This window comes from Cuculus canorus, chromosome 2 (genome assembly GCF_017976375.1).
Source record: "Cuculus canorus isolate bCucCan1 chromosome 2, bCucCan1.pri, whole genome shotgun sequence".
NCBI classification, from domain to species: Eukaryota; Metazoa; Chordata; class Aves; order Cuculiformes; family Cuculidae; genus Cuculus; species Cuculus canorus.
This window is the reverse complement of record NC_071402.1, coordinates 35,458,567-35,480,032: the sequence shown is the minus strand read 5'-3', so window position 1 is coordinate 35,480,032 and position 21,466 is coordinate 35,458,567. Positions and strand designations below refer to the sequence as shown.

Sequence of the window (21,466 nt, the reverse complement as noted above, 5' to 3'; positions counted from 1 at the left end):
CTTCTAATATTTCAGGACACCATACACAACTGTAAATGACAAATTTGGTTAAACTGCAATTTCCCTCACTTTTTTTGAGAATGCCACGTGTTTGCTGCAGCACAACATGGAACATGGAATTCTCTGAGTTGTAGCCTCTCGCTGCCTGCAAATTCCAATGATACTTTAACTGAACTCTAAAGGCATTTCTGTATTTAAAAATGAAATATAATAAAACAGAAGAAAAGGGTTCAGTGACATTTTGCCCACCAGTAGACTACCTCTTTAGCTCAGAAAGGTAATAAGCCATTTCCTCTTCATACCAGCTTCATGATATCAGCTCTAGCCTGCTGGCCTAGGTTCTCAGACTTTGTGAAAAAGACTGTGCCATTTCACTGCTCTTTCTGTTTTCCTGAAGCAAAATTCCTGTGCTCTGAATGATGTCATTATGTTTTAAAACAGAAACCACAGATGATTACCTTTTTAACCCTAACAATGGAAATGGTACCTATAAATTCATGAAATAGGTACAGGAAATGAATTATTATTAATAGCAAGAAGCCCACGTGAAAGCTTCTAAGTAATTATGAAGACAGAAAAAATCCTAGAGGAACTGAAAAAAACAAGGTTTGCGGGAGGAGGGAAGAAAAAGTGTCTGAAACGGAAAACTGCAAGTAAGCAGAAAATATAAAAGAAAGAAAAAAACAGGGGACCTGAAAAAGACCCCAGAATGGCACTGCACAGAAAGTTAAAAGCGAAAAAGAGTCATGATGTAGACAAAAGTCAGATCAATGAAGTTTGCAAAAAGCATCATTTTGTAGAGCAGAAAGTTATTATTTCCCCTCTTCAGGTGCCTGGTTACTACTTCAGAATACGATTTCATTTTTGGATTGCTGTTCCTGAGAATATTTTTGTATTGGATTTGGCTCAGTTGATCAGAACAAATGCCATCAACTTTATAAAATAATGCAAGTTATTAACTCATGCCTTAAATACCCAAGCATATGCATGTTTCACAAATGAAGGTGCAGGACTGAACAGTGAAAGGTTTTCAAGGACATATTTGTCTTCGGTACATTCAAACATCTCGTATCTGATTTTTTTGTTTAAGTTTTAACCAGCATTAAAAGAAGCATACCTATCATAAAAACGTTACACTTTGAATGCACAAAGTAATGCAAATATTTATACACTATTCTGAAAGTTTAGGCTATGTGGAGAATTGAACTGGCAGTTTAAATTAAACTTCAAACACCGCATTTTAATACGCTATCAAATACAACCTTTAGCTGAAATAGTTGTAGTTTAAATGGATTTAACTGCAAAACTTGAAGCTTATTATTATTTATAAAGTGACAAACATAACTTCCTATGGTGTGTAATGCATATCAATTTATACAATTTTTTTAATCACATTCTTGCAGAATCTTGTAAGATAAAGAATAATTTAAGAGTCTGCTCCAACTCTGCGTTTTTTTACATTAGTTAGACATTAGTTAAAATGTCAAAAATGAATGAATTCCACAGGAATGGTGTTTCCACTAGAAAATAGAAGTCTGGAATTACTTTCAGCGTTTGTTAAACCTATTTCAGTGAGCAAGCAGCAAAGGTGTGCAAAGGCAGCTAAATTAAAAAAAGAATACAGACCCCAGTATTTACATCTGTTAATAAAAATAAGTTGGTTTTTAGAATGTACAGATAACATAGTAGAAAAGCACTTTTTGAAAAGCATTTAAGAAAGTGAAACCAGGGTTAGAATAACATCTTTTCTATTCTTTTTACTGCAGATTTCTTTATATATATATATATATGATATATTAACTTTATAATATTGCTTTATAATATTGTAATATGAAGTTTGCCAGATCCTGATATTTGTCTTCTGGCCCCCAATGGCTTAAAATACCCAGGTACTTTATAACAGAAGTAACATTCGGTTCTTCACACTCATTCTGTTTCATTAACTCAGTGCCTATCAGCTTATTATTAAAATTCCTATAAAGTAGAATATGAAAAACATTACTTAACTGACTCTAAAATTGTTTATCTTAACTGCTTTAAAATTGTTATCACTTTTTTTTTAAAAGAAAGAATACTTATGTCTGATCTCGTAATTGTATTTTTTCATGCAGCAACCCTGAAGATTAAAAATACTCTTCAGCAATCTTGTGTAACTTATAAATTGCTTCTCCATTTTAATTCATCAGAATCCTCAGACACTGTTATGAAAAAAGACCAAATTAGTCACAAAGTAACACTTAGATGCTGTATATAAACATTAGATTACCTCAAACTTAAACTGTACATGCATATGTATGTCTGTACATGCCACTTTACATTAAAACTATTGGAATACTTTCCTTCAGGGCAGTGTGGAATTTTAATGGAAGGTCATAAACGTTAACTGTTTCACAATGTAACCTGGCAATATAAAGAATGACTAATAAAAAAAGGGTTTACTACTCCTACAGTTATTTAAAGTTCAGAATGTTAAAATTTCTAGATATTAAGAAATTTGAGGTAGTGAAGCACCTGTTGCATTTTCTGAAATTTATGAACTTTAAAGAAAAAAGCCCCTGTCCTGCTAAGTTAAGAACAGTGAAATTATTATTGTCTTCATCAGCTTTGTTTTAAAGATGTGAAAAAACAACCAAAGTATTTATATTTAAACATAGGAGAAAGCTTACATGCGTGTATTGTGCCACGCTCCTGTATACAAGACATTATTCTTCTTCTGTATTAATTGAGAAAAGCAAATCTGTAAAGGCACTATCACTCCTAACTGAAGTTATAGAAGCTATGTAGCAACATAAACTGCAATCCCTAGAATGAAGTAGTGAATTAATAACTGAAACAGACAACATATGGCCATAATTTGCATGGAGTAGCTCCTTTGTAACATTGTAATATGCCTGTCACATTCATTAATGGTAATGACAACATGCTTCTTTGGAAAAATATTTTGTGAAAATTAAGCAGGCAGTGTTATGACTGCAACTCTAGTCTTCCATAATGAGAACAAAACTTGAAATAGAGCAACTCAGACTATGTGGAAAGGACATACATCAAAATCAAATGAACAAGTAACACGAGTATGCAAACATTTGTATGCTACGTGCTCTGAACCAACAGAATCAATTTTCCTTAACAGACTTCCTTAATCTGAACTGAAAAACTGACAAAGGCCACATGACATTGTTTATCGTAGATCTGGGTCTGAGCTTGTATTTAAAAAATTAACAACTGTTTCCACACTGCAGATATCAACACAGAAAAACCCAAGAGTTCTGATGAGGCTCCTTTCCTGCCTTCCTCCCTCTCCAAGAGCAAAAATTGAAGATTAAAAACTCCACATCTGCAGTCTCTTCAAAATTCAAAGGTGATTTCTGAGGAGAGCTGAGCTAGTTTTGCTAAGCAAGCAGGAAAAGATTGTTCTGGGAAAAAAGTGCCAACCAACCAAACCCACCCTTGCTCCCCTGCCCCCAGTCTAAGAGAGGAAAGTCATTAGCTTACTCAGACAAAATAATTCCTGGACATTTAAGATGCATACACTCAGTCCGTGTAGGAAAGACTGCAAGTCTACCTTTAAAGAGAAAGCTAATTTATCCACTACTTCATCTAAACAGAAAACACTGTTGCTTGAGCTGCTTTGGCAGTGAAAGGAAGGGGTACATAGTCAACAGTGCCTGACAACCTAGAGGAATCTAGTGGAGCCAAACTGGAGAAATGTGTAGGTCAATAATATAAATTTCTAAACTTCAGTAATGACTGATTTTGTAGGATTAGTGTATTTTCTTTGAATAAAAGAGCAGGTTATTATTGTTACAAAAATTAAGTCTCAATTGTTCTAGTACCTCGTAGCCAATTTATGATTTAAACAAACAGAAGGTCTAAGTTGGAAAAAATACACTAATTTCATGCAGTTATTCAGGTTGGCATACACTGAAAATCTGAAAGAATTTTCATATTCATTTGATTATTGACTTAAAAGTAGACAGTTCTGGCTGCAGTTATGCAATGTGCAGAAAGATATTTTTTCCTTAGCTTCTGGCGGAATAACATTTCCAAACGCATATGCCACTACAGAAACAGAATGCCTCACCTTTTTCACTAAAAGTAAAGGCAAAATGTAAAACCAGTAAACTAAATACATTTGCTCTACTTAAGTAATGTATTAATCAGAAATGGTAAAAATTTATACTGAGTGATTTTAACCATCTCTAGAACACTTATATAAATGATACACATTTAGGAAAGGGAGAAACTTAAAAGGTAATCCTATGAAATGCTATGTACATGCATATGTAACTACGAATTTCAGAAAATACACAAAGGCATAAATAACAGCATCAGGAGTGTTTTCCAAGGTATGTTTTAAATGAAAATTTAAAGGTATATGCATTGCAGTAATCTCTGCTCTAAGCATGTCAAAAATACTTCTTAAAATATTTTCTACATTAACCACTTACTGTATATAATTCTACTTCAAATTGTCTGAAAAACAGCTGCTGCTACTAATTGCAAGACTTTTTCCCCAGGAAACAAAAAATATAATGCTCTAGAATAAAATGAGAAACATGGCACAGAAAATGAAAATGACCCTCCGGGTTCCACCCCTCTGTCTGCAACTTACACACTTTCTTTTCTTTTTCCAACTTCTTCATGTGGACTAGGAGGTTCATTGATGCTGCTGAAACTAAACTTTCAGGGATATCCTAATGGGAACACAAACATGCATTTTATATTTGTTTAAGTATATCCAAATTATTTGTTCAATATACAGAACTCATGGCTAATTAACATAGTTTCTTTTTCTGACTTGCTATGTTGAACACTCTTTTGGTTACATAATGGCAAACTGAAAGGAGTAAATCAATTTTATACCAGTTAAACTATAACACATTTTTGTTTACTTTGCTCATTTTTTGCATTTTGCATTTGTGTTATGCAAGCTTTTGCTAACACTAAGAAGACTGTGCTGGTCTGCACTGGGTTGTCAGTGTAGCTGAGCATTTTTAAAGACAAATTTAAAGATGCTTTTCTCCACAGATAGCTACCAGTTCTATTCCATTACAATATTTGCACAGCTTTAAATATCCTTTAACAATTAGCATCTGTAAATGAGTAAAGAATTTAAAAATCCAACAGCTTTGGGAGGACAAAATGTGTCTTTAAAATTTTTCCAGTACTCACCAGGAAAAACCCAATAACTTTTCTCAAAATGCCCCTCTCCAGTGCTGTCTTCCTAAAAGCAAAGCCTTCTCTTTGAAAATTACAAAGTTCTTCTCCAAATAACACAAATCTGGCAGGAAAATCTACTAGAACACTAGCTCAATAAAATGTGAATTTAAAAAAACTCTTTAGTTTAGTTGAAGAAATTCTTACCGTAAGTGACATGACAAGTGCTTTGTCATTTATACAAACACGTTAATGGCTGTATACTTAAAACCCATAGTTGTTCAGCAGGGAAACAGCAGGAGCTAAACAGCTAAACAGCCACAATGTACATCAGCATTGCAAAATGTTCAATGTGACGTAGTCATTCTTTTGGAAAGTTGGAATCAGCAGAAACATGAAAAATAGGCTGCAAAGCAGTTACAGACCTGCTCACAAAACACAGCCATTGGCAACTTCGACATCCTCCTCTGAAGCAAATGCTGTATCTTTTTTATCTGTACTTGCTAGGAGGAGTAACCTCCATACCACATATTACATATTACATGTTACTGTACAAGCTACCCAACTTCTGAGTGCAATATTCACCTCTGTGAAACTTCATCTGCACCCTCTTGCAGGCTGATAAATCAGGAACTAGAAGCTTTAACCAGTCTTTCAGACTCCAAATACACTTTGACAAATAAGAAAATTAACAGTCATCCCATACTTTTCACTTAGAACCAAGGACTACAAATCTTTTTTCGCTTGGTCCTATGAGACTGTGCTTAGGACCATCTAGACAGTGAAATAAGTTTCTAAGAATCATCTGGCCCTCATTCCAATGAAGTGCTCAAATACAATTTAAATGCACAGTCATATATGAATTCTGAAGAAACAGAATTTTTTTTTTTTTGCCTCTTTTTAAAAGCCACCCTGGTCACCATTCTAATATTTAAACTCTTACAGACAATTTTATGAGCATAACCTCAATTTTCTTTAGTTTGAGCTAAAAACTTTTATTCAACAATTACCTTGTATACTAAGTTTAGAAGCTCCGAGGATGTATATGATTTTCCAGCATTCTTCTGGAAAACATTTAGAATTTGCTGTTCACGTGCTTTTCGGTGAGAAATGTAAGTTTGGATTCTAGCACTTGCATCGTGTACTACTGGGCCGTGACCTAAATCAAAACACAGGTACCATAGCACTATTACTTACATTTGGAATTAAGTATGCTACTGAATAATTGAATCATTCTTATGTAAAGTCTGGTACACGTAACAGTTATAAGATGGGAACAACACCTGTATGTACCACCCTGTCAGAGTATCCTTGATGTTAAATTGTAAGACATCCTTTTTTGTTTTGAGTTGGGATTTTTTTTGCATATAAATAGCCCAAAATTAAGTTTGAATGTCTGCATCACAGTCTACAATCGAAATGCATTAAGATGGAAAGATGAATTAGGATCTGAAAAGTCTGAATGGGGAAAGGCAGTACTTCAGGTGGAATATGGAAAGAAAGCCGTTTAACACAAAAAAAGGAAAACAGAAGTTCACTGCTGAACAGATTCGTGAGATTCAGGTTATTATATTACCTGTGTCTGTCTGTCTCCCTCTCCCCAAAGACTATTGATACTGATGACTTTAACTGATACTGGTCTTTGAACAATAGTGGCTGATGCAAAGAAACAACTTATGTATTACTGCCTTGCTGTGGGGCTGGAAAGTTCGGTGGAGAGAAACCTAATGAAGTTCAACAAAGGTAAGTGTAGGGTTCTGCACCTTGGGAGGACCAGCCTCATGCAGCAGCACAGGTTAGGGGCTGACCCGCTGGAAAGCAGCTCTGAGGAGGACCTGGGTCATCAAAGTGTGGCCAGTACATCGGAGGAAGTTATCTGCCCTAGTGAGGCCCCATCTGGAGCACAGCATCCACTTCTAGGCTCCCAAGTTCAAGAAAGACAAAGAACTACTGGAGAGTCCAGCAGAGGGCCGTGAAGATGATTAGGAACTGATGCATCTCTTTTATGAGGAAAGGCTGAGTGAGCTTGGTCTGCTTAGCCTGGAAAAGATGACTGAAAGGGAACATTAACCTTATCAATGCTTGTAAATATCTAGGGGACATGTTTCAAGAGGAAGGGGCCAGACTCCTCTCAGCAGTGCCCAGTGACAGGACAAAGGGCATCAGGCACAAACTGGAACACAGGAAATTGTACTTTGACATGAGGAAAAGCTCCCCTGTGAGGGTGACAGAGCACTGGAACAGGGTGCCCAAGGAGGTTGTGGAATCTCCTTCTCTGGAGATATTCAAGACCTGCCTGAATACATTTCTGTGCAACCTGTAGGTGAACCTGCTTTAGCAGGGGGGTTGGACCAGCTGATCTCCAGAGGTCCCTTTCAACCCTGACCATTCTGTGATTTTGTGAAATGAAGATATTTTTCAGACATAAAAGTTACATGCACAGAAATTAAACTTAATCTTTTACTTATAGAGAAATTTATTTGCATGAATATTCTCCACGTGCTTTTTATAGCAAGGTTTCCTATTTCTTTGCCTGTATTCATCACCTGAAGTAGTGGCAGCAACTTTCAGCTCTGCCAGACTAAACTCCAAGCAATTTATAAAATGAGTAGAACAGGAACTACTTTCTGTATTTAAAAAAAAAAAATTACCATATTCTTCACTTGTACTTTTGGGTTAACTGACTAAATGGGTTTTTTGTTTTATGGCTTTTTAAATTAAAGCTTATTTTGCCTGTGGATAGACAGCTTATAGCAACCAGTTTTTCATGAATTATTTGTGAAATAAATAAGTGTCAAAGGAATCTATCCTTCAGCAAGTCAAATATTTATGCATATCTCAACTTATACATTCACTTCAGCAGCTTTGCAATAGCTAAATGCAGACAGAGGCTTACCTTGTATAAAGATAGTATTAGCAATAAAAGACATGTAACATGTAAATGTAAAACTATACAGTCATACACACATATATTTAATCTGAAGCTATTGTTCCTTACAAAATAAATTACATATTGTAATAAATTACATATATGTAATTTATTTTCTATATAATCTATATATGTTATAATAGTACATCTAGTAAACAAATTACTATTTATAAAAACAAAAGTTTAAATTTAGGAGAAAAACATATTAAGATATAGAGCAGAATCTATAATAGTAACTCTCCATCCTTTTGCATTCTTTAATGACAAAAGCCACATTGAAGTATTCAAAATTAAGGCTTGCAGATGGAATCACAAGGCAGTCTTAAAACCCATCCCTGCTCTTCCAAGTGGTTTAATTGACTTATACTAACAGACCGATGTCAATACCTGGAATGAAACCCATATTTTGCAAAGTTAAAGGCATTTCATATCCATTACATCATATGATCCATAGCCATTGTATATGCATACCTTAAAATTATGTCTGAAAGTTTGGAACTAAATACAAATGTAGATCTTTCCCACCCATAATTTTTCAAGGACAGCAACACAGTTAAATTCCCCAATAAATAAATATATAAATATCTGCACAAATGTGAAATGTTTCTGAGCATATGAAACACATCTCTTAAAATATGACCGTCTTTCCAGTAATTCAGACTTTATATCAGACAGCTTCACACTATTTCAGACCTACGTATAGCCCGGATGACCAGAAACAGTAAGTTTTAATTCTCTTAACACTCTGTGAAGTAATATAGATTCTCTTACTTCACACAAAATTTAAGCACAAAGGATAAAATTTAATAAAATAATTGGCTCATGAAATCTTGCAGAGACACTTTAGTACCTTTTTTTTACCCCGTTTACCAAGGAACGTCTTTATTACAGAGTGGGGAGCCCTCTGCTGGCTAAGACGCCCTTTTCTGCCACCAAAGATCCTTATCAACTACCGGTTGTAAACAGACTGTGATGAGTATTCTGTCTGAAGTCATTTCCACATTAAAGTAATAAAAGAAACACCGAAGGGGAAGGATTGGCAAAATTCAGCTACTCACACTCAGCCAGCAGTCAACTTGTTACAAAAAAACCATGCTCCCCTAACATCTAATTCCGAGTCTGCAACGTAAGTGCGGAAGCATGTATGGGAACAGAGAAACAGTTCATGAATAATGAAGACCTAAAACTGCAATAAAGTCAAAGAACTGAGCTTATATAGAATGTACTGGTAAGGCAAACTACTTTCTGCTATCGTTACCATTTTACTGTAGCACATACCAATAACAAATAATTGTTCTGACTGGGCAATAGTTAGTTTATCTTTTACACAACTGCACATGCATTTTGTGATGCACGAATAGAAAGAAGTTAATTCCAAATCATTCCAATGCTTAGCTACTCATCACTAAAAATGCATAACACCCTAACTGCTTCCTAATAGCAAGTACAGCATGAACATACTTACAACAGTGTAATAAACAGTTACAGATATATGGCACAAATATTCAGCCTTGGTGATGTGTAATTTAGATAATGATTAAGGAGAGAGCAAAATACAACAGATAAGATTGATAAACTCAGTAGAATTTGGCATATATGGGATTTTGGAAGGCATAAATTCGATTAGAAGAACAGTTTGTGTTTTGTAGGTATTTAACAAAAGAAAGTAGAACATTCGATTGATTCTGGAGGCTAAAATGTATTTAGTTTTACCAGTAGTTAAGTCAATAACTATGAGCAAGTAACTTTCCACATCAGCCTCTAACGTCAATGGAATATCTATAATGACATTTTTCTTAAATAGCATTTTTATGCTCAGATCTGAAAGGCATTGAAAGAACACTTACTTCAAAAGAAATGTATTTTAAGGATGAACGCAAAAGAGATTTGGTTATGTAGACTAAATATAGATGGTTAATGAAGGAAGACAGAACTGAGAAGATACAGTTGCTCAGAATGCTAAGCTGAAGAAGATGAAACAGAAAAATTCAGGAAAAATGGTGAGATGTACCTCTGAAAGAGCAAATGAGGAGCTTAAACCTTAGTTACATAATAAATTCTTACAATCCAGTCTTGTCAAATAGACATGGTTTACATGAAAAGTAAAAGCATTCCCAAAGTTTGGGGGAGATATAGGAAAAAAAAAAAATCAAAGCAAAGTCACATATTGAACGAATCGGCCATTTAGTTTTAGAACATGATGTTTGGCCTCTTGGCTTTTGTTCAAATTTAAGCTAAGGCATTAACTAAGATAACCATTTCACAGTCCTACAGCTTTTCAAGAAGAATTTGTGATTAATCAGTGCTGCAAAGGACAGATATATCTCTAAAAAACATTACTACGTTACTCAAATGGGCAGTGTATGTGGGGATGCAAAGGACCAAAAGAACAACTGTTATTTTTTCTTCCAGGTTAACATTAAGGTGCACAGATAGAATAATATAACAAAAAAAAAAATTGCTGCATGATTCCCACATTAAAAATTCTGGCCTTCGTAAGCTTTGGGCACAGAAGCATAAGATTAACCCTCAAATGGAGAAATCTTAGGAAGGAAAGATCTCTATTACCGTAAGATTTTCGAGTCTTGCAAACCACCGTGCCATAAAGTCATCTTAGGTCAGCACTGAACATAATATTAAGTAATAAACTTGAATTGTTACATCAGTATTGGTGTTCGATTGTAATAAGAGATCTCAAACTCACGGAGGAGATATTTAAAAATTACACGATAAAACAGAGCAACTAAAAATAGAACTACTTACCTGGATATATTAAATCTAGTTTCATTTCTAACAAACTTTTCAAAGTCTTCATGTATTCAGACAGGTCTTCAATTATTGCTGTTCCTTCCCCTAAAATACAGTCACCGGAAAACAAAGCATTTTCTTCTTCTAGGTGTAAAGCCATATGGTCATCAGTATGCCCAGGTGTATATAAAACTCTGTTTAAAGAACAACAGCAGAAAAGCATTTTTCATACAGAATATATGCCTCATTTTCAGAAGCTAGAAACAAATAATGATAAAATCACACACTTAAAAAGTAGCCCACAACAACGAGAAAAAAAATAGACCAAAAAAAGCCTGAAATGCCGATGAAAACTTATTTTTAATTCCAGTCCATCTTCCTATACCACGCAGAGAACACAGATCATCATCTCTAACATGCATTTACTTACATGACAAACCATTATAAAAGTGCATTAAGGGAGCTGGCTAGCCTTGTAGAATTTTCATTACAGAGGGATTTACTCTGAAGGTTTAAAAAAGAAAAATCAATATGTTATTTGCAGATTGAAATGGGTGAAGTTCTTGACATACACCTTGAACTTAGCCAAAGAGGATAAGGATGATGTTATCAATTCTTCTAGAAATTAACTATGAAGTTCTGTCTTCCAAAATTTATTTTTTCCTGAAAGCCCCATGACAGTGGAGTGGAGCTGTCAAACGCTGCAAGGAATCATGGTCTTTTAGCTGTTCTACATGCAGCTCATTAAACACCTGAATGGTAAGGATTTAGGACCCCACAGCCTGAATGAGTACCTCATTAGAATGTAGCAAAGGGTAAACAGGCAATTGACATGCGTACATTAACCTGAGCTACTAAAAGCTGCACTGCAACATCCTTTCACTATGATTTTCCAAAGGCAGAAGGCCTCACGCTGAAGCTGATTCAAACTGGAAGTAACACAACTCAGCCCAGCATCATTGCTGAAATTCACCGGAATCGCCTAGCTAATGGCAGATGTGTCAAAGCAGTGATCAGGAACCCACAGAGCTGATGCCAGGCATGATGTACAGGCCAATGCTAAACAGCACTCAGCCACATCAGCACAGGGCTGGCAGTCCAGAAGCACAGCACCACCTGATACAATGATTTTTCACTCTTACTGAATACTTAGTTCAGCAGAAAGCAGGTGAGCCATTGCCCTGTGGAAGCAACATAAAAATCAAGCTGCTGTGTTGCATCTTGCCTTTGTAGAATGCGGTCCCCTCCAGTTCTTGACAAAACTTTTCCAGGAAAAATAAAGGAAAAAAGAACCATACCTGTCTGGCACACCTTGAAAATTTGAAAGGTCCTAAGTAAAATTTAACATGCAGATACTACTATTTTGGAAACAGTGCTGTCAGACTGTCCTTGAATTGCTTACTGAATTAACCAGGCAAGAATACATGCTTTTAACGAAGCATAAAGTTTGGCCGCATTACTCCAAACTTCAAAATGTGCCACCCCATCTTACTTGGATTCAAATTTAACAAGTTGTTTCCCATTTCTAAATTGATTTTGTCTAAACATGGGCCACTTAAGGCAGTGACAGGTCTTCTATATTCAACATAATATTATCCATGCTTTTTTTTTTTTTTTACTCCAACGAAGTATAATGCTTTTGGTCAAATACAACCTTCATTTTCACATCTTTTTCTTCCAATCACGATAGCTGGCATATTCTACAAGTGGGATGTAAAAAACATCCAAAAAACAAGCAAAATTTATCCTTAGAAGATTAACAAGTAAAGCCTTGTTAATGAAAGAACTCTGGAAACAGGACAGGTCTTTTTAGCATGCTTATGTGAGGCAGAGTGGCTTTCTGTTTCAGACTCATTCAGGCTAACATGACAGACAATATGCTTTCTGGGAAGAAGCTCTCCCAAACTGGTACCCTAGAACCTGACAGGTTATGTGTTTAAAACTTAACATAGTAGGTATTAAATATAATACCATCTCCCTGGAAAATATTTTTAAAGTAAAAAGAAAGGCATGCTAAATAATCCATCCAGACTACCATAAACTTCCCCAAAAGTATCAATTTTAATAATAACTACTTATCTAAGAGTGATGAGAAATCTAGTAAAATCCTTTTTGATTTTCCCAGAAGAAATATTTTTCAAAAGGAAATATTCTTAATTTCTCTACTGAGGCTAAAAATCAGAGGCTAGTTCCTAATAATCCTCATTCATCAAAATAATTTCTTTGTATAAATATACCCTGATGGATTATGGTAAGAAGTCTACATGCATAAGCCCTGAAGTGAATGGATATATGGATTGCCAATCACTAGAAGTTAGGATTCTAAAGAAAAAAGCAATCCAGCAAACTTGCAGAAATTGGTGTTTACCTCAGTGTGGCTCCCTCAGTCTCTATCACATCTCCCTCTTTAAGATAAAAATATTTATATCCTCCTTCTATTGTTTCATCACGGTGAGGGACACGAGGAAGCTTAGAGATGCGATATTCACGGTCTATTTAAAGAAAGCAAAGAAACAAATGTTTTGAATTTGTCACCAGTAAGCTAATTCCACAGAAAATCTACTTTTTGAACAAGTACTATTAATTATTACATAGAGTGAATAAGAAACTAGAAAAAAGAAATTCTGTACAGTTACTTTATGTTTGTAAAGCCACATTATTCCAGGGTCACAAACACTACACAGTGAAAGCCACTGATTTTGAATACTGTACTTTATACCAGCAGCGATTCTGAAGACCAAAAAACACAGGTGAAATCAATAAAGAAATGTCAAGAATTATCAAATTATACAAATGTTCCTTCTTGACTATCCAAGAGACAGAACCCTCAAGTTTCTACAATAACATTAAGATTTCTGTGCTTATGTTCTGCATTACGATTCATAGAAGCACCATTCAATATTTGCCTGACACTGGGTGAAGGCTTTTTAACCTGCAGCTTCCCTCAGCATCTATCATTCTGAAAGGTATTTATATCTCTTGCTAGTCCTTATAATCATGCTCATGGGTTGACAAGACCAAAATCCTCCCAGAGGCACCAATGTTGTTTTCAGTAGTGCCTAGGCTTCTTTCAGAAAAGCAACTGGTAACTTTATAAAATCTGACAGGGCGTGTGACGAGGCTTTTGACGAAGTCCAGTGATGCTAAGAAGAACCGCGTTATCCATATTCGCTATTCTCTTCCCAGATACTAAAGCAGAAACATCTCTTAATGTTTATCAACATGAAATATACATTCTTAAATCAGAATTTACCTGCAGACTGCCTTACCCTCTTTCCCCTCATGATCTGAGGCTTTTGTATTTATCAGCAATTATCAATGGTCTGGAGTAAGGAACCTCAACGTTATGCATGTTTATTTTTCAGACGTTATTTATTGTTTTTACACAAGCAAAAGTAATTGTCAAATTGTCATTACTGTCAATGTAGAAAGGAACAAGGATCAAGTTTTTCCCGCATCTCTTGGTATCATGTAAACTGCCACTGGTGATCTAGTGTTAAAGAGTATTAATCTTTATTACTATTCTATTTTACAATGAAATATGCTAAGTTGGACACAAAAGCCCCAAGACTAACCCTAAAGCTCTGGAACCAAGAGTAGGAGAGACAAAAGGATGGTTACAGAACATGTTCTAATCTGTCACAGTGAGACAAGGCTCAACTCTACTGCTTCACTCAATATGAGTGGACATGTGTTCAAAAATAAACACTTTCTTACCTTCAGTCAGAAAATGGTCAGTGTGGAAGAGTGAAGAGCAAGTTAACACCAAGTTTCTTATGAAACTGAAGAAATTCTGGAGGGAAACTTTTCAGTTATTGACTGAGGCTTACGGTGAAGAGATCCCAAAGACTGAGCCAGTGTTCAAAGAAACTCATTTTTAGTCCCTAGATATGAAAGCAAAAGCCCTCAGCAGCCTTTCAGAAAATGATCTGTGGAATTGCTTTGAACTTTGGCAACATTGCATGCAGCTGCGCATCAAGTCAGTAGGGAACTATTTTGAAGGTGATTGTAGTTGACTTTCTTAGTTTGTTAAATAAACAGAGTTACAGGCACAGTCTCTTTTTTTTTTTTTTTTGTGTCAGACCTCGTAATCAATCCAGCCTTTTAGATCCAGTTACCCAGCATTAGGCTGTAAAAATGCACTATATATGAAGCCTCTTGAAACTGCAGAGAAGCATGACACAGCAGAACTTGCTTAGCATTAGTAGCTGAATTTGTGAAGCCTTAGATTGCAAGCTGTGAACTTTCACCCAGATAAAGCTGAACTTAGGTTCAACTTTCACCGAGTAATACAAAAGAATTGGCTCTAGAGCTGGTTCAAGCCAAAACATAAGGAAGCTACAACCAGTTGCAAACCTTGGAATATAAGAAGACTTGGCTTGCCTAGAAATAAGAAAAGCACACAATAAAGAAGACCCCAGCCCCTAAAGCACCGTTGGACCAGCTGTTGTGTGGACAAGCATGTGAAGAGCGCATGGCAGGTGGGAACTTAGATTGTACTGTCCTGCTTCGCTTAACAACATCCCAACTAAGACACCCTGCTTAAACAATGGAGCTTCCATGGAGATGTAAGCAACACAGAGTCCGTAAACAAATGTGGATTGATAACATTCTCTTGAAAGTGCTCTTATATATACACCTTATTTTCATTCAATATGGTCTCTAAAAGACATCAATCACTTCTACAAGCAGTCCTAAGAAGCAAAGGAAGTGTTATTAAAATTGTCTGCAATCTAGGTTCAGTGCACTTGATGAGAAAAGAAATTGTGCCACATAATGTAGTACAGTACAGTATTAAATTTATATAAATTATTTTGAAGACACCCTGCATTCTGATGGCATTGAGTTGTCTTAAACATTTCACAAGAAAAGATAGAAAACTTCAGCTCCATAATGCAGTTGGTAAGTACAGTATGTTACACTATTATCACAGTATTATTACAACTGTATTTCAATAATAATTATTAACTTACATGATATATGTATTATGCTAATGTTAGCTTGGGTAATTTGTGGTTAGGTTAGCTTAGGGTAGGTTATGTCACGTTGGGTGTACGCATCATCTCACTAAATGATAAAATCTACTAACAATGCTCTGGTCAGATCCACATACCGCTGTTAAGCAAGGCAGGACAGTAAGAGTCTAACTGCCCAGGGCTTTCTTTGTTCTTGGTCCTTCTCCAGAGGCACCCAGTTCCAGCTGTAACCTGACAATGCACCATCAATGACTTAGTCTGAAGTACTTTGCATATGGGACTTTCCCTTGAGAAACCTAGCACTGAGCAAATAATTTTTCACTTTAACACTAGGTTCTCATTATTCACGCATAAGAAAAACTCACTATCAAGGTATGAACAGGTATGGAAGAAAAACTGTATTATAATTATCCAACTGCAATATTCAGATTATTCATTGCTCTCATTTTACACACACAGTATCAGGAAATTGCATGTAGTTTATATGGAGATTCCAGGAAAATAATCCTGCTGATTTGCACAGAAGCACTCAGTACAAGCTTTTTCTTGCCACATATCTAACATTTTCAACAATATTTGAAATTTCTGGCCTACCACTAGGGATGGATTTGCAGATATCAGGTATTCCACCAGTATGATCACCATGCCAGTGTGTCACTACAACTTCTTGAATTGCGATGTTGAACTCTGACAGTGCCTGCTTTAAACAGCGAATATATTCAGGAATACTTGGTTCTCCAGTGTCAATAAGGACTCTCCTACACAAAAAAAAAAAAATACAGAGAGAAAAAAACCCCAGAGGATTTAGAGCGCTCATATGACAGCTGAGTAATGTTAAAAAATAGAACCCAACACTCACTGCCTCCTCCAAGGCCTGCGTCAGTCTGCCCTCACAAAGAGCTGACCTGAAGTAGCTCTTCTATAGATACAGGGCCTCAGCAATGGCAATGGAGTACCAGGCTTCTTCCAAGGAGAACAGGGATGTTCAAAGATGATGTTCAAGGCCAGGCTGGACAGGGCTTCGAACAACCTGATCCAGTGGAACATGTCTCTGCCCATGGCAGGGGGATGGGAACTGAATGACCTTTAAGGTCCCTTCCAACCTAAATCATTCTATGATTCTATGATTGCATGGAAATACATTAATAATGGATGTCCAAATTCCAGACGCCATCTCTTCCCTCCGTGTATTCCCCCTCCTTATAGAGGAGGACAACTAATAAACTCAGCGCACATGCTCCCAACTCCTGGCCAAGCAGCCACCAGGGAGCAGCGAGGACCAAGGCAAGGCTCCCTCACAGATACCCTGTCCATCCCCACCCGCTCAAGCCCCCTATGGGTGTCACCAAAATCGGGAACAGAAACTTCTGAACACTAACTGGGGAGGCTTAAGAAGCAGGCATTCTCTTTTACTCGGTACTGTATGCACGGGGGAGATCGATCATCCTACCATATATGCTGGTGAATACAAGTAGCAATTTTTATGCACTGATTTCATACATATGCGTTATATTTCTCATTAAAATCATGCATATGAATCACATTTCCCAATACTAATTGCAATAGGTGCCTCCCCCTCACGCACGCTCCCTGCAGCCCCTAGTACTGAGTCTGATTCTGCACAGCAGCATCTGCCCCACTGTCAACTTTTCACAGAGGGCTCGAAATAAGGGTTACCTTGACCTCCCCACTTTTTTTTTTTTTTTTTTTTTCCCCCGATGAAATGCTGGCTAGATGTCGCTCTTCTGCAGCCTTCGTTGATTTTATTCCTTAAATATCAAAATACGAGGATTTACTGTGATTTCTATAAACTGGAGAGGGGCAGATTTAGACTAGACACGAGGAGGAATTTCTTCACTATGAGGAGGGTGAGGCACTGGCACAGGTTGCCCAGGGAAGCTGTGGCTGCCCCATTCCTGGGGGTGTTCAAGGCCAGGTTGGATGGGGCCTTGGGCAGCCTGATCTGGTGGGAGGTGTCCCTGCCCACGGCAGAGGGGTTGGAACTGGATGATATTTAAGGTCCCCACAGCAGCTCACACCGATTTGCTTGGGAGCACAACTCGCCCCCTCGTCCCGAAAACTCTTTCCCCCCCCACCCCTTTTCCTTCTCCACGGGGCTCCGCACCCGCTCCCCAGCGCTCACCTGGCCCCGGTGCCCACCAGGTAGGTGTTGGTGCCCTGCAGGGTCATGGGCCCCGGGTTGCAGCCCAGCACCCGCACCACCCGCGACGAAAGCCTCTCGATGCGTGGCAGCAGCGACATGGTGGCACCTCGCAAAACCTCCGCCTCCCCCTCCCCGGCTCCGCTCTCCTCATACCAGCGCGGCCACCGCCGCGGGGCAAAGGAGCGGGGGGGGAGGAGGGGGGGAGAGGAAGACGCCCGTCCCACAGCTCCGCCCGCCCCTCCCGCGCCGCGCACGCGCGCCGCGCCGTTGACCCGCGTCACCAGGGGGGGTGGTTCCGCGCGGCTCTGCGCCCGGGGGTCTGCGCTGGGGCGGCTTCGAGCCGGGTGCGGCCCAGGCTTCGGCTCCGTGCTGGGTCCAGCTCTGTGCAATGTCGTTGTCGATGGCCCGGATGAAAGGATTGAACGTCCCCTGAGTAAAATTCATATGTGATGCTAAGCTGGGAGGAAGTGGATAAGAAACTGGTTGGATGGTCGTATTCAGAGAGTAGTGGTCAATAGCTCGATGTCCAGATGGAGATCTCTGACAAGTGGTGTCAGCTTCACCTCTGTGCCTGGGAAGGTCGTGGAAGAGATCTTCCTAAAAGCTATGCTAATGCACATGGAGGACAGGGAGGTGGTTAGGGACGGACAGCATGGCTTCACCAGGGGCAAGCCCTACATGACCAACTGAGTGCCTTTCTGTGATGGAGTAACCACAGCAGTGGACATGGGAAAAGCAACTATGTGATCTGCGTAGGCTTCTGTAAAGCCTTGGACACGGTCCCCCACAACATCCTTCTCTCTAAATTGGAGAGAGATGGATTCGATGTGTGGACTGTTCGGTGGATAAGGAATTAGTTGGGTGGTCACATTCAGAGAGTAGTGGTCAATGGCTCGATGTCCAGGTAGACATCATTGACAAGTGGTGTCCTTCAGGGGTCTGTACTGCGACTGGCGCTGTTTAATATCTTGATCAATGATATAGACTGCGAGATTGAGTTGCACCCTCAGAAAGCTTGCAGATGACACTAAGCTGAGTGGTGCAGTTGCCACACTGGAAGGATGGGACATCATCCAGAGGGACCTGGACAGGCTGGAGAAGTGGGCCTGAGTGAACCTCATGAGGTGCAACAAGGCCAAGTGCAAGGTCGTGCACTTGGGTCGGGACAGTCCCCGATTTCAATACAGAATGGGGGATGATGTGATTGAGAACAGCCCTGTGGAGGACTTAGGGATGATGACTGACGAAAAGCTTGATATGAGCTAGCAATGTATACTTGCAGCCCAGAAGGCAAACCATATCCTGGGCTGCATCAAAAGAAGCGTGGCCAGCAGGTCGAGGGAGATGGTTCTGCCGCTCTATTCCTCTCTTGTGAGACCTCATATTGAAGACTGTGTCCGGTTCTGGAACCTTCAGCATAAGAAGGATATAGAACTGTTGGAACAGGTCCAGAGGAGGGCTACAAAGATGATCAGAGGGCTGGAGCACCTCCCATACAAGGACAAGCTGAGAGAGTTGGGCTTGTTCAGCCTGGAGAAGAGAAAGTTCAGAGGAGATCTTATAGCGACCTTCCAGTACCTGAAGGGGGCCACGAGAAAGCTGGGGAGGGACTGTTTACAAAGGCTTGTAGGGATAGGATGAGGGGCAGTGGGTATAAACTGGAGAGGGGCAGACCTAATGGAAGATGTCCTTGCCCATGGCAGGGGGATTGGGACTAGATGATCTTTAAGGTATCTTCCAGCCCAAACCATTCTATGATTCTGTGAATTTGTTGTTGTTACAAATGCATATCCTGTATCTTCTGAGAACATGCTCACAGTGTGTATAGGAGCTATATATCCTGTCTGGCATTAAGGAGCTATCTAGGATTCTGCATTTTTAAGGAAACTGGGGAGGGAGTCCAGCAGATGGCCACTAAGGTGATGAAGGGACTGAAACATCTCTCCTGTGAGGAACAGCTGAGAGAGCTGGGACTGTCAACCAGGAGAAGGCTCAGGGAGATCTTATCAATGTCTATAAGTACCTGAAAGAAGATGGAGCAGACACTGGGCTGCTGTCACAGGGCCCAGTGACAGGACCAGAGGCAATGGGCACACACTGAAACATAGGAGGTTCCCTCTGAACATCAGGGAACACTTTTCAACTTTGAGGCACTGGCACAGGTTACCCTGAGAGGTGGTAGTGTCTCCATCCTTAGAGATATTCAAAAGCTATCTGGATGTGGTGCTTGGCAGCCTGCTCTGGGTGCTCTTGCTTGAGCCAGGACCAGATGACCTCCAGAAGTCCGTTCCAGCCTCAGCTGTTCTGTGACTTGTGAAATTTTGTCACTGTCATCCAAGTAGTAATCCTGTGTTTGGAAACAGCATTAATTCTAGATCTTGCGTGGTGCTGAAACTCACCTGTTTGCCTTTGCAGTGTCCCCTGTGAAACCCCTGATTAATCACCTTTCAGCTTGCATTGTTAGGGAAATTACAGTAGAATTCTTCTCTCCTTAAAATACCAGTAAATGACGAATAAAGATAAATTAGGCTGAAATTAGAGCAGGTAATATTACTATGGGCAACTTTACCCATATTAGAATTTCAAATATCTGGTTTATATCTATGTAAGACTGTATTAATTACCTGTAACAAATAAACATAAATTTATAAGGTTATCATAGCAATAAAAAGCACAAAAAAGTGTAGCATAGTAGTAGCATATTCTTTTGCTTAAATGATTTTTCATTGCATGAAAACAGAGTTGCAACCCTTATATGTGATTTGGGGCTATTTCTAGGATTTGCATGGGCAAGCACAATGGATTCCCAGTGTTTTCTAAAGGGGCAGAATCCCTGAACATGATTTTAAGCGGCAAACTTCCGAAAGACTTATTAGATTAAAACAACTCAGAGTGTGGAACTGAAAAACAAAACTTCATGGCTTCAACAGAATTTTGTAACTTCATGAAACCTTGAAGGTTTTTTTGTTCGTTTGTTTGATTAAACTCTAATGTATACAAGTAATATGTGCAATACCTTCCAGGAGATGAGCTGTTAAAGACTTCAGCATAGTGTCAAAGGTCTACATCTTGCCGTGCATGACGAAGTGGTGTTTCCCTCTCTAGCACTGTGTCCCTTTCCTCCGTTCCCCATTGCTAGTTCTCAGTCTGCCACAGATCCACCCAATGCCTTTGGCTTCCCGGGCAGTGCGAGGCAGAGGACGGCACGAGGCTGGGAGGCAGCTCTGACATTGGCCCTGGCAGCCGCCTAACCACACTGCTTTTGCTTGTGTCGTCTCATAACTCTAGATTTTCAGCTGGCCTCCAAGTTCAGAGAACAAAGCAGTGCCTTTCAGCTGCCTGGTCAGACAGGAGCACTGATTTTTCACACTGTCCGGGGACTAACAGCATGGTCTTGCCTCTAAGCTGTTTCATCAGGGCTAATTTAGCAACGGTTGGTACACTTGAAGTGCTGCTAACCCTTCAGAAATGCAAACGGGTTGCATTACCTTG

The 21,466-nt window shown here is 38.9% G+C and overlaps 1 protein-coding gene across 2 annotated transcripts; it reads right to left on the bottom strand.

The window, feature by feature from the left end:
* Positions 1–1,777: 1,777 nt before the first annotated feature.
* On the bottom strand, positions 1,778–18,188 carry LACTB2 (lactamase beta 2). 2 transcript variants are annotated; one of them, XM_054059332.1, is made up of 7 exons: positions 17,954–18,183; positions 16,405–16,568; positions 13,203–13,326; positions 10,850–11,028; positions 6,168–6,316; positions 4,613–4,694; positions 1,778–2,198 (listed from the first exon to the last, which is right to left on the bottom strand). In XM_054059332.1, exons 1-7 carry the CDS (start codon positions 18,070–18,072, stop codon positions 2,155–2,157), a joined length of 861 nt encoding a protein of 286 aa, XP_053915307.1. In that variant the 5' UTR covers positions 18,073–18,183; the 3' UTR covers positions 1,778–2,154. The 2 variants fall into 2 exon arrangements, with proteins under 2 accessions (XP_053915307.1, XP_053915306.1); XM_054059331.1 differs by lacking the exon at positions 1,778–2,198 and having other exon boundaries at positions 2,205–4,694; positions 17,954–18,188.
* Positions 18,189–21,466: the final 3,278 nt, after the last annotated feature.

Bases quoted from the DNA above. Each gene is read 5' to 3' on its own strand.
- LACTB2 (XM_054059331.1), bottom strand. From the start codon at position 18,072: ATGTCGCTGCTGCCACGCATCGAGAGGCTTTCGTCGCGGGTGGTGCGG. The intron at 13,327-16,404 runs GTAGGCCAGAAA...TTCTTTAAATAG, and splicing joins CTGCAAATCCATCCCTAGTG to ACCGTGAATATCGCATCTCT. The intron at 4,695-6,167 runs GTAATTGTTGAA...TGTTCCCATTAG, and splicing joins TTCTAAACTTAGTATACAAG to GATATCCCTGAAAGTTTAGT.